Below are 12,835 nucleotides of genomic sequence, written 5' to 3'. Positions count from 1 at the left end.
TTCTTTAAGGCACGACACACAAGAGTCAATCCTCAAAGGCCTGGATCAAAGCATCCTAAAATCTCAGTTTTAGACTAAGAAAATCATGAAATTCATTTGAAATGGTAAATTTCCATGTCCAACATTATATATTATACAGATTTTAGAATGTTAATAATCCGTGTTATATAAAATAATAATAATGTTTTAAAAATTATTTTTTGGTGTAGTCGGGCAGTATTTACTATTATGAGGTCAACGGTCAGCCCACTTATGAGAAGAACACCCACTAGGCAAATTGGAATAGAGAAATGTGGTATAATGGTCCGAAGCAGCAATTTTCAGGTGGTGTTTCACCTGATGGAGGAGCACTTACTAATTGCATCAATGGCCAAAGGAAGAAAAGGGCAGAATTGCATAGAACTGTTCAATGATATAACTTTTCCAAAAGTGGACAAGCTTGGAGAAAAAAAGTAGTCATGCTACAACAAAAATGGTAGGGAGTGCTTCAATGGGAAATTTTACTGAGATGAAATTTCATCAGCAAAATGTTAATTCCCCAAAGCTAATTTCTAGCTTTTGCTAATAAGTTTACACACAACAACAATAGGGGAATCATTGCTCCCAAATTGGCTTAAATACAGTTTCTCAGGAGTTTGCTATCACTTAAAAACTTTGACCAGAAACTGCCACTAGAGAAGGCAAATTTACCAAAACCAACCTGGGCAGCCAGTGCCAGTGCATCATCAAGTTTCAGAACCCTCGTCTAACTTCTAATACACAGCCTTTTTGGCTGAAAAAAGGGGTCTTTGCTCTGCTTCTAACAATCAACCAAGAGCTGGTTTTAAAATTTTTCTTTAAATACTTCTGTACACTTAACCAAGTGGTTCCATATATCAATGTAAGAGATTGTCCCTTTAGTTACTTTATGGTAACATGGGATCACCTGTTGATGCAAGAATTTGCATCTCTGTTTCCTCGGCTGATAGCCTAGTAGAATAACCTACACCTGAATCACCTGCAGGTGTTAATCCGTTTAATAGTGAAGAAAGACAAATTATAACATTAATATAATGATAGAAAGTTGAAATGAAAAAAAAAGAAAAAGATAAACGGACAGATTGATTGATTGATACATGAAGTAGAAAGATACATTACCATATATAGAATCATGGGATTGCTGTTCCATTGATGGATTCTTGAAATCTACACAAGTGAAATAGTTTAGGAAAGTGATAACAAACCTCTTCACTATTTAAAAGAAAAACTGGATTCTGGACAATGAGAAACTTAAATATCATATTTCTAAAGCACTGGTATATTTTGCATTTCTCTTTTATATGCTTCCTTATAGCGATATTGCGCAAAAGAACAACTCTCTTCCTATAGGTTCCATGATTTGAATGCAGTCAAAAAATTCTAGCATTTTAAGGTGATCTTATTACTGTTGGAGAGGTATTTTCAAGTCTTTAGTTGGACTACTAAATCTTACAGACCCTACCTAGTTGCCCTAGGTGAAATAACCTGGAAATTTACACATTTCAGTTCACAATAGTCCACCTATAAATTCAGATCCAAATCCGTATTTGCCTCTGTCAAGTGCTGCACCAAGCCTATTCTCTTGAGAGAATTTTACCAATGTTTTTGAACTAGTAATAGCTAATAATATGAGTTGCAGATTAAGCACATCAAAATGATATTTTGTAGGAGCACCATGTGTGCATGTTACTATGATGAGTTTAACATTCACTGATTGGTTCAGCTTAGCTCCATTCTCATTGTCATCCACAGGTCTAAATCTAACTCCTTATCTATACAAATTATAGAGCTTGAGTTGTTAAAGATTGTCAATTAATCGTAGCACAGGAAATCTGTGATTTTCTATTGTTCTTTAGACAGATTCAAAAAGCGAGTTGCTACTCGACTACCTAAAACTATTATCATACTGATCCTTCCAGAGGAAAAGGTGAAGTTGCAAAGAAATTAAGGCTCATTCATTATGGCATTCCATATGTCTGCTACTACTGTAGCATCTATTTTAATCTCCAATTCACAGTTCGTATTTCCTCGTGAGATGAATATGAAGCATATGAACAAGAATTTGAAACTTATAATCAACATCAATAAGGACAAGTATAATAGAGAAAAAAATTGAAATCTTGACAACTTAGTGAAATTGCATACCAAAAGAATGGCGCATTTCTTTGACGGCATCAAAATTCTTGTATGTATAGCCAACAAAATTTAGATCTTTAGGTGTTAAAAGCATCTGCATTAATTAGGAAAACATATAAATAAACTTCAACATGTTTTCACATGTCAGGTACGCGCTACTTAGTACAAATAATATCAAGATATAACCAAGCATGTTGATTTTGGTGGGCAAAAATGTATATGCTTCACATCTATGCATCTTTGAACAAAAAAGGGAAAAGGAATAGAATTTCAATAATTGATTGTTCATAGTATTATCAAATCATATTGTAGAACAAAAACTAGCCACATACAAAGAAAAAAGTGTAAATAATATGAAATACACTAGTTGGAAAGTATTCTCTGTTACAAACCTTCCGTGAAGGTCCCGAGCTCGATCTTGCAGGTGATGGAGCATCCAACTGATGAGAATTCCAAAAGTGGTCAATTTAAGAAAAAAACATATCTTTAATTTCACCAACATGGATAAATAAATAGTGAACAAAGTGATTAGCATTTGGAATAAGAAAAAACAGAAGTAATAGAAAAAGGGAAGTTGAGTTATACTTCATCAAACTTCATAAAATTTTGAGTATCTAATTCCCCATTCACTTCAGGTTTAAACGCTGCATCCATCTCATAAAGTTTATCCCACACAACGTCTTTGAACCAAGGATGAGCCTGACAAAATCAAATGTCAACACCAAATGAGGAATAGATAGTTGGTAGAAAAGGAAAAACATCTCAATATATCATAACCTTACTTTAAATTGATGTGTCCCTCCAGTCCCCAATCTGTGATCGACATCACAAAGCAATCTACATATGAGATCCTTTGCCTCATGACTTAACCTCAAATCTTCAGGAAATCTAAGGTGAGTTCTCCAATGCACAATCTAAAAATGATTTATGTCCAAAATGTTAGGAAAAGAATGATATCTCCAAGAACATCTTGAATTTGGAGAGAGCACAGAAGAAAGTTAAGCGTAAGAATACATCTAAGACAAACTAGAGCTAAGGAAATAAAGCCAGACAGAAGTATTACCTTCCTGCATGTGGTAATCGGATCATCAGAATAAAATGGTGGATATCCAATTAGCATTTCGTACATTATTGCTCCTAGTGACCACCTAAAAGCAGTCAACAGAAAAGGCAGCATTACTTAAGTTATGATAAGAGAACTTCACAAAGGAACCTGTGCCTATGCAATAGGACGTAAAAAAATCTTTCAACAATTGTTAGCTCCCACATCCGAATTTGTTACTGGAAAAGATGATAGATGATGCACGGTAAGAAAAGTAGAACAGATATGCCTTGCACACGAATATACAGAAACTAAATGGAGAAAAAGTAACAGATGCCGATTGCAACAATGATTGAAGAGAACTGAAATGAAATACAACTAACCAGTCACATTCCATGCCATATCCTTTCTTCAGTAACACTTCAGGAGCTATGTAATCAGGCGTTCCCACAGTTGAAAATGCCTTCAACAAAAAGAAAAGAAGAAACTAAAAACCAAAATACTGGAAAACTGCCCTGCAAACTATACCATGTTTTTTAAATCATAATCTGATTGCATTACTACTTACATAGGCCGTAGCTATTCAATGAGTTACCAAAAATATTTGTCCTTGAGCTTTAAGATTCATTAATAGTTAACAGTGAAGCTATTTGCAAACAAATTTTAAGGAAAATAAGTTTTTAAAATGCTTAAAGGAATGATGCTTGCCATTTGTTGCCATTGAGAAAGTCCAGTATGTAATAGAATTTTTCACACGTAGTAACAAAAGAAGTAGGCTTAGTTCAAAGGAAGAATAAAACATATATAGCGGAACTTATATAATTTTACATGTCACTTTAAGTTGACAAATAGTCTGGTAAAGAAAGGGACACAGTGTCATTAGTCCAAGTATCAATCAAGCGTCAAAATTGGAACTTTGCAGAGGAAAACAGGAGAAAAGATTAATATTAAACTTTAAAGAGACATCTCTAGGAAGTGAGGTACTTTAATTAATTAGTATGCTGGAAATTTTCAGCTGCTGCCTAATCTGAGGATGCACGCATTAAAAGATAAAGACAGTGAAGTAAAACGTTTACTTACCAACTTTCTTCTGTTCATCTGCCAATGCTGAAGCTGCTCCTGAGGGCTTCTAAAACTGCTCTTATCAGCAATACATCCATCAATATCCATAGGTTCGGTCATATTTTCATCATCCATGGGCTTATTCTCATGGATTGCTGGTAAATTTGTACAATCAAGAGGCTTACAAAGGCCAAAATCTGATAACTTCATATGACCATTTTTGTCCAGAAGAAGGTTGTCGGGTTTAATGTCTCTGGAAAGAAAGTGAATGTAAGGAACTAAGATGAGGAAGAAATAACTTGTAATAACTATCAACAGAAAGTATCACATCACCCTAGTTCAAAATGAACTAATTAGGCATCATAATAGGGAAAGCTAACATATTAACCTGTGAATGTAATTATGTTTGTGAATTGACTCAATGGCCAAGACACTTTGAGCAATGTAAAACTTAGCCACACGTTCAGTTAATGTATCCTCCCGCATTAGCAAAGTCATCATATCACCACCAGGAAGATATTCCATGATCAAATACAAGTATTCGGCATCTTGAAATGAATAATAAAGTTTCACTATGCAGTGGCTTGCTACTTCGGCCAGCAAGTTCCTCTCAGCTCTAACATGTTCTACCTAAGGAGTGAATGTACAGTTTAGATTAGCAGTATATAAAGGATACTAATGGAAAATGACAAAACAATAGAATTTGAAGCATGTGATGTTTATATGAAGGTTAGGTATCAACCAAGGATCAGACAACAGCTGAATATCATACAAGATTAAACAATGTAAACTAAAGCGTGAAGTTAATATGTGGAGAATGTATGCATAAGTTTTAAAACCAAGAGGTGTAACATAGAAGCAGATAGTTGACAAAAGTTCCACCCTCCTCAACTCTCATTTTGGAGATACACTTAAATGGATATCAATTGCATGGTACCTGTCCCCTCATAAGCATTTCAGATTTCTTTAACTTCTTCATTGCAAAAATATTTCCAGATTTCTTCTCCCGGCACAATCGAACCTGCAGATAAGTATGAGCAGCAAAATACTTTAGGCAGCCATTAAATGGTGATATAAATAAGAAGCCAAAAGAAGCATGTAGTTCCGAATCAAAGGGGCTATGAAGCAGCTTATGTTAGAAGCAACAAAGAGTTTTGGCACATTACAAGAATTAGCGTTCTAACCTCACCAAAGGCTCCCCTTCCAATAATGGTTAAAAGATCAAAATCATCAACACAAATCTTGTGCCTTTTAAGTCTCATAAACTCTGTCTCTTTCCTCTCTAAATCCTTTATCAGGTTGATCTGTTCCTCTTGGGGCACATCTGAAGCAGCTAACTTTCTCTCTAGTACCCATCGTCTGCAACGAAACTAAACCATGTTATTAAGTTGAAATTGGCATTACCAACTTCAAGCATACAATTGCTGACAACATTTTGAAAAGGCTACATCAGGTTGAAGAAAACAGTGTTACAAGGAATGAGAAACTTCATTGAAAATAAATCTCAATTACAACATAACCCAAAAGTCATATTCTAGAATTGATTAAAAAACCCTTATGGTAAAGTAATGAAATCCATCAGTTTTCTACAAATAAAATCCATCAGGTTTCTACAAATAAAGTCTGCACATCCTATAGATCAGCGAAGCAAAGCATGATTTCCTTCATTTTATTAATCAAATATATATTGGAATCAATATGTACCTCATGATAAGTCGCATGAAATACACGGGTACACGGTATTTACACAAGTCCTAAATTTTACATATTTTTCAAAATAAAAATTTTGCTTTTAAAATTTTGTTTTCTTGAAGATACAAGTAAGAGGACTTCCTTTAAAAAAGGAAAAAAAGTGAAATGAAAGACTTGAACTATAAAATATCAATAGCACAAGGAAAAGTTTGGATCATCAAAACTGTAAAAGACCATTAATAGTAGCTTCAAACTGGATCAACTTTGCATTATAACTAAGCATTCAGCAAAGAAAAAATACACAAGAAACTTTCTTGACCATTTTTTGAAAAATTTACCTGATTTGGGAAAACTGTTAAATACTCCTATTAAATGCTCCCAATTTCCTATGATGGGAACCTAGTTTAGCATTAATCCACTCCCGAAGAACTAAAAAAACATGTAAGTAAGCAACATACAAAGCAAAGCAAGCACCGTAGTCATCATCTCAAAAACCAGAAAATTGAATTTAAAAGAAAGAAAAGAAGCAATTGAAGGTAGGTTCAGCTGACTACAAAAGTTCACTGATTCCACCAAAAAGAATGCACTAATCTAACATCCAAAGCTCGTATCATTCTCTTTATCGATTTCTCAGCAACCAAATAAAGATCATAAACCAAGCAAAAAAGTTGAATTTTTTTGTTAGAATAATAAGTATAGCAATACCTTTCTTTGCGTTCTTGAATATTCTTCATCTGAGATCTATAGTGATTCTCAATGTACTGTTTAGCCGCTGCCACTTTCTCCATCGTCAAGCTTGATCCTAGCACCTCCTCTTCCCCGCTCTGTTCTTCCTCTATGCCTTCCATTTCCTCCCTCTCTCTCTCTCTCTCCCTCCCTCCCTCCCTCTCTAAATCTCCCGTTCTCTCTCTCTATGTCTATCGAGGTATATAAATATATATTTATATATTTCCTCTTCAAAAAAAGCTCTCAACTTTTCCTTACTTAAAGAAAGATAAAAACTTTCTCATTTACTGCTACAGCCAACGAAGAGAGATGATGGAAGAGAAAAACAGAGATCTCTTTAACTAATATTACTCTTAATCCTCTACTTCCACTTCCAACTTCCTTCCATTTTCATGCCAAACTATAATAACCCACGTGTATATTTAACCATCATGGCGGTGTATTGATACTTGTTTCGGAGCGGGTTCAGCGTAGGGTTGGGAGCACTGAAGGTTATGTTTTATTTTTTAAGCAATCAATTTAGGGAGTGTTGTCAGCATAGGAGCCGGGGAAAGAAAATCTCACGCGCGCAAATGAAGGCGTGAGTTGTATTCGTGTCGTGGTGGAGAGAGATGTCGTTTTCCGGTCATAAATGATTATTTTACACATTTTATTAGGACAAGAAAGCTGCAAGCGGGCCCAAGGCGCTCTGTGTTGCGATTGGCCGTTGCCTGTCACTCGCCTCGGATTCAACGTGGGCTTTTGTCTGTTTCTTTTTGTAATTTTTTAATTATCTGATCAGTGATTGGCTGTCTTTTGCTGCTTAAAAGAGTGAGGGTTGATCTCACAATTAATTCTCTCTCTCTCACACACACTGTCTTCGATATTGTTTTCTCCCTCCAATCTTAGCTGTAATAAAAAAAATACATATACTGAAATCTACGACAACCTTAAAATGCTGCTGTCTATTTATTATTATTAATATTAGGGTAAAGTATAGTAATGGTCACTGAATATTTCTAAAACTTACATTTAGATCTCTCAACTTTTAAAACTTATAATACAGTCTCCCAACATTTATTCCGTTTGTAATATGGTCTCCTAACTTAAACCACCGTTAGAAAATTAGGGTAAATTATATAAACGGTCATTGAACTTTTCAGGCACTTGAATTTAGGTCTCCTAACTTTTAAAACTTGCAAAATAGTCCTCAATTTCATTTTAAACCCCAATTTCCAAAGTAATTCAATTTCATTCTAAACCATTGATTCTACTAAATCATAAATGATCACTGTATGAGCAAATTTAGGTGAATCATAAATGATCGCACTGTAAAGCACTGAAGGGTTAGGTACTCAAATCTGATAAACAAATAGCATGCAAGAACATAGTGGTACTTAAATCATAATGCTCCAAATGAGTGTTCCGAATTTCATATAGTCAAAAGTTGAAGAAATGAGCATAGTTTATGGGAAGTTGAAATACAAAAATAGAGTGCTTCCATTTTGCTATTCGGGATGTTTAATCAATGCATATTGTTATTCAAAATTGATATAAACAGTTAAACAAACCTCAAATTTATATTGAAATAAATATTGTCAAATAGTAAATTCATGTTCAAAATTTCAAAACACCTTAATTTCATTCTAAACCCTAAATTCCAAAATAATTTAATTACATTCAAAACCTTAAATTGAATTATTTTAGAATTTGGGGTTTAAAATTTAATTGAATTATTTTGGAATTTAGGGTTTAGAATGAAATTGAGTTGCTTTGGAAATTGGGGTTTAGAATGAAATTGATGATTGTTTTGTAAGTTTTAAAAGTTGGGAGACCTAAATTCAAGTGTTTGAAAAGTTCAATGATCGTTTATATAATTTACCCTAATTTTCTAAAGGTGGTTTAAGTTGGGGGACCATATTGCAAACGAAATGAATGTTGGGAGACTGTATTGCAAGTTTTAAAAGTTGAGGGACCTAAATGCAAGCTTCAGAAATGTTCAGTGACCATTACTATACTTTACCCTTAATATTACTATCATAAATAAGTTGTACCTTAAATTTAATGCACAATATCATTTGTATTACTTAGTAGTTTATTGTTAAATTTATTCTTTTATGAAATTGTATTATGTTAAATTTATATTTACACAACTGAAGAAAGAAAAATATATACTATAATACAATTAAGTAATAAACAAACTGCTAAATGTAATACTCAATAACTAGGATTCTAATTTAGATGTCCTTTCTGGACATGTGAGAGAAGGAAAGATCACCTGTATCTATGCGGTCAATATTGTCTTAAAACACGAGGAATTTTCACACTGAAATCTAGCTGTGAAACCAGCAACACTCTGCCATAAACTCCTTTTATATATATGTATATCTCATGAGTGGTGAGGTGTACCATAATTAGACCAAATGGTCCAGTACAAAAAGATCCAGATCACCTGTGTCTAGCGGTAGTACCACCCATTATCAACTTGTCAATCTTTTATTAGACAGTGTCAATTCTTGGTCATGTGATGATATCCAATTGATGGTTCACTTTTGTGTTATTTCAAGATGTTGTATATAAAAGAAAAAAATGAAAAAAAAAATACATTTCTGAGAGTGGGTGACATGAGAATTGTATACAGAGAAGTGTTTTATATTCGTTTCGTGTTTGATAGTATTCAAGACATGCAGTTTAGTAGCAGCTCTTAAGAACACAGCTGTTTCATTTAGTGGATCGAACAAGTTTTAAGTGAAGAAAAGAGTCTTTAGTGGTTGCCTTTGTGCATTCAATCTATTACCTTTTTTTCTTTTTAAGAACAATAGTTGCAGATTGACTTTCAGATATGAGGTTATGAAAATTGCTTAGACTGCACTCCATTCCCCTTTGAAGCTTTTAATGAAGTAAAGTGTCAACATACAATTATACAGCATTATCTTTAAAACGAATGCTAATTTTTGCTATGAAGTTTTTGTCATATAAATTGATCTTTACTTACTAAGAAAATGATTATCGTTAACGACAATTGAGTAAACATATCCCTTTGAAGGATGGAACAACAAATTATAAGAGATAAAATGACTACAAATCAAACAATTGGGACTTGCTCAAAACCCAAAGCCGATTTAGACCATTTGATTTAAGCCCAAAAGGTGGAGTTTCAATATTGGGCTCTTTAGAACCTTTTAAGCCTGAACAAAACATAGACCAAGTATATTTCTTGAACCCTCAAACTTCTCCTTGCAAGTTACAATCACCAAAACCAACAACAGCAATAACCGATGAGAGAATGGGTTCCCTTCTCGGGGTTCAGGTTCCAAGAAAAATGGAAAAGGGAAGTTGCAGAAACATATGATGGATCCTTATTACTGACAACAAATTGTTACAAATGAGAGAAGTGGTCACGCTTGTTTTTTTGTTTTTTATAAGTAGAAGTTTATTCATCCAAAAAGAAGCAGCAAGCTGCTACAAAAGACATCAAACAACCTATATTAATCCCCATTATAGGCTCAACCTCCTATTAACATCATCCATCCTATTCATATGGCATCTATACAATTTAATTCTAACAGCCTCTCTAATGCTATTTACAATCATATTAGCAGAACAAATCACACCTCGAAAATGCCTGCGATTACGTTCTTCCCAAAGAAAATAAACAAAACCAGTCCACACGAGCTTTAAAATATGAACAAGAAGGGATTTACCCTTCAGATTCGAAATTAGCCAGTGGATGGCATCATCCCAGTAGGTTAGCGTTTGTAATTGGAAACCACAAGCATGCAGAATGGATTCCCATATCACCATTGCAAAGGAACATTCCAAGAACAAATGGTTCCGAGATTCTTGATTATTACCACACAATCCACAGACATTAACAGTGACAATGTCAAACCTTGCTAAACTGTCTTTGGTTGGCAATCTATCGAGAATCACCATCCAAGCAACAATGGAAAATTTTGGGATATGAGATGGGAACCATATAAGCCTATGCCACCCAACCTTATCCCTCCTATCTCGGATTCGATCCCAAATGTAGCCACCCTTGATCTGTGACCAAATAGGAACTGTAATGAACAATCTCCTAGCCTCCTCTCTAAGTTTAATCAGCTTGTTAAGGATCCAACTGAAATGGGGTTTTCTGTCAACGTTCCAAAAGTCCACATATTTGAAGCAGTAATCTTTAATCCAAGCAATCCACAGGGAACCTTTGCTAGCCAAAATGTTCTTTACAAGCATCAGGCAACAAGCCTTACTCTAATCGGCTAGCTTTCTTAGTCCCAAACCACCCTCATATTTTAAGGAACAAATCTGACTCCAGCTCACCCTGGCACCTCGAGCTGAAGTATCATAACCCTTCCAAAAAAACCGCATACAAAGCTTTTCAATATCACTAACAACCCCTTTGGGCAAGATAATGTGTCTGCTCCAATAACCAAAGATGCTGAATAAAACAGATTTGACCAACTGCAACCTCCCTCCAAAACTAAGATTCCTGCTCGACTATTGATCGATCATATTCTTAATTTTCACAAGAAAAACCGAACAATCTTTACTAGTAAGTTTCTGAGTAACCAAAGGAACTCCCAGATACCTGACTGAAAGCTGCCCAATTTTAAAACCAGTGGCACTCTGTATCTGATCCAGAAGACTCACAGGTACTCCACAAACAAAGAGTTCAGATTTCATAGCATTTAGTCGTAAGCCTGAGAGTTCATAAAATTTCTCTAAAATGTTAACCACACCTAATATTGAATCCAATGAACCACGACAAAACAAAAGCAGATCATCAGCAAAACATAAATGTGTAAGGGAGGTTTTCTTACACTTTGGGTGAAATCTAAAGATACCATTCTTAGCAACCACATTCAACAAAGGGGAGAGGACATTCATCACAATTACAAAGAGCTAGGGGGACAAAGGGTCCCATTTTCTAACCCCTCTAGAACCTTCAAAATATCCCACCAAACTACCATTTAAAGCAATTGAATATCTAGGGGTGGTGCACATATCTTAATCCAACCACAAAATATGACAGGCATACCCAAAGCTTCAAGAACAACCAACAAAAAGTCCCAGCAAATTGAATCAAAAGCTTTTTGTAAATCTATTTTTATAGAGCATCTAGGAGACAAATTCATTCTAGAATACCCCTAAAATTCTCCTGGGCAAGCAAAGTATTATCACCAATATTTCTGCCTTTAACAAATGTTGATTGATTAAGGGAAATCATACTAGGGAAATAGGTTGTTAACCTAGTAGCCAGAATTCTAGTGATTGTCTTGTAGATCACTGAAAAGTAGGAAATGAGCCTAAATTCCTTTTCCATACAAGCATTAAAGGATTTTGGCACCAAAGCAATGATGATAACATTAAAAGCTGGCATGAGAGAAGCAGTTTGAAAGAAATACCTTATAGCATCAAGGAAATCCTTACTAACAATTTCCCAGATTACCTTGAAAAACCAGGAGGTAAAGCCATCTGGACCAGGACTTTTGTCATTTCATTGCCTAAAAAGTGCTTTTTTGATCTCTTTATCAGTAACCTCAGCAGCAAGGAAATCAAAAACTCTTTCAGGTAGAGAAAAATTCAACAAAGGCTTCAAATACTCAACAGAACATCCCCTAGCCAGGGGGTCAGCAATACCAATAAGGTTCTTGAAGAACTTAACCAATTCAATAGCCATATCATCAAAAGTGTCATGGTATACCCCATTTTCATCTTTAATAATTCTGATGGTATTTATCTTCTTATTTGATTATACTCTCTGGTGAAAAAATATGGTATTCAAATCTCCTTCTTGCAGCCAGTGAGCCTTTGTTTTTTTCTTATAGAACTCAGCTTCAGCAGTTTCTAAGGCAATTAAATCTGCCTGAATCATCTTCTCCTCATCTAGCCTTTTTTGATCATCATGAACAAGGTTATGGATCTGAATAGATTCAAGTTCTGCTCTTTTTCCAGCAACTCTAACAGAAATATCTGAAAAATGGCTCCTATTAAACTCTTTTAGCAGAGGCTTTAATCTTTTTATTTTATTGAAAAGAATTTGCATAGCATTGCCTGTACACTGCTCCTGCCAGAACTCTTTAACAACCCCCAAAAAACCCTCATTTGCAGTCTAGCAGTTGAAAAAATTTAAAGGCTTAGGCCTGTGAACCTGAGCATTCTTCTGGGTCCAAAATA

General features: G+C 34.7%; 1 protein-coding gene across 1 annotated transcript; it reads right to left on the bottom strand.

The window, feature by feature from the left end:
• Window positions 1–480: 480 nt before the first annotated feature.
• Window positions 481–7,038, bottom strand: LOC120218731 (serine/threonine-protein kinase tricornered-like). The gene is made up of 14 exons (XM_039215633.1): window positions 6,846–7,038; window positions 6,656–6,807; window positions 5,443–5,617; window positions 5,196–5,279; window positions 4,647–4,888; window positions 4,277–4,511; window positions 3,580–3,659; window positions 3,218–3,302; window positions 2,937–3,068; window positions 2,740–2,853; window positions 2,547–2,594; window positions 2,164–2,248; window positions 1,138–1,185; window positions 481–997 (listed from the first exon to the last, which is right to left on the bottom strand). Exons 2-14 carry the CDS (start codon window positions 6,796–6,798, stop codon window positions 906–908), a joined length of 1,563 nt encoding a protein of 520 aa, XP_039071564.1. The 5' UTR covers window positions 6,799–6,807; window positions 6,846–7,038; the 3' UTR covers window positions 481–905.
• Window positions 7,039–12,835: the final 5,797 nt, after the last annotated feature.

Source organism: Hibiscus syriacus, unplaced genomic scaffold (genome assembly GCF_006381635.1).
Source record: "Hibiscus syriacus cultivar Baekdansim isolate YM2019G1 unplaced genomic scaffold, ASM638163v2 tig00110201_pilon, whole genome shotgun sequence".
NCBI lineage: Eukaryota > Viridiplantae > Streptophyta > Magnoliopsida > Malvales > Malvaceae > Hibiscus > Hibiscus syriacus.
This window is presented reverse-complemented; position numbering and strand designations above follow the sequence as displayed.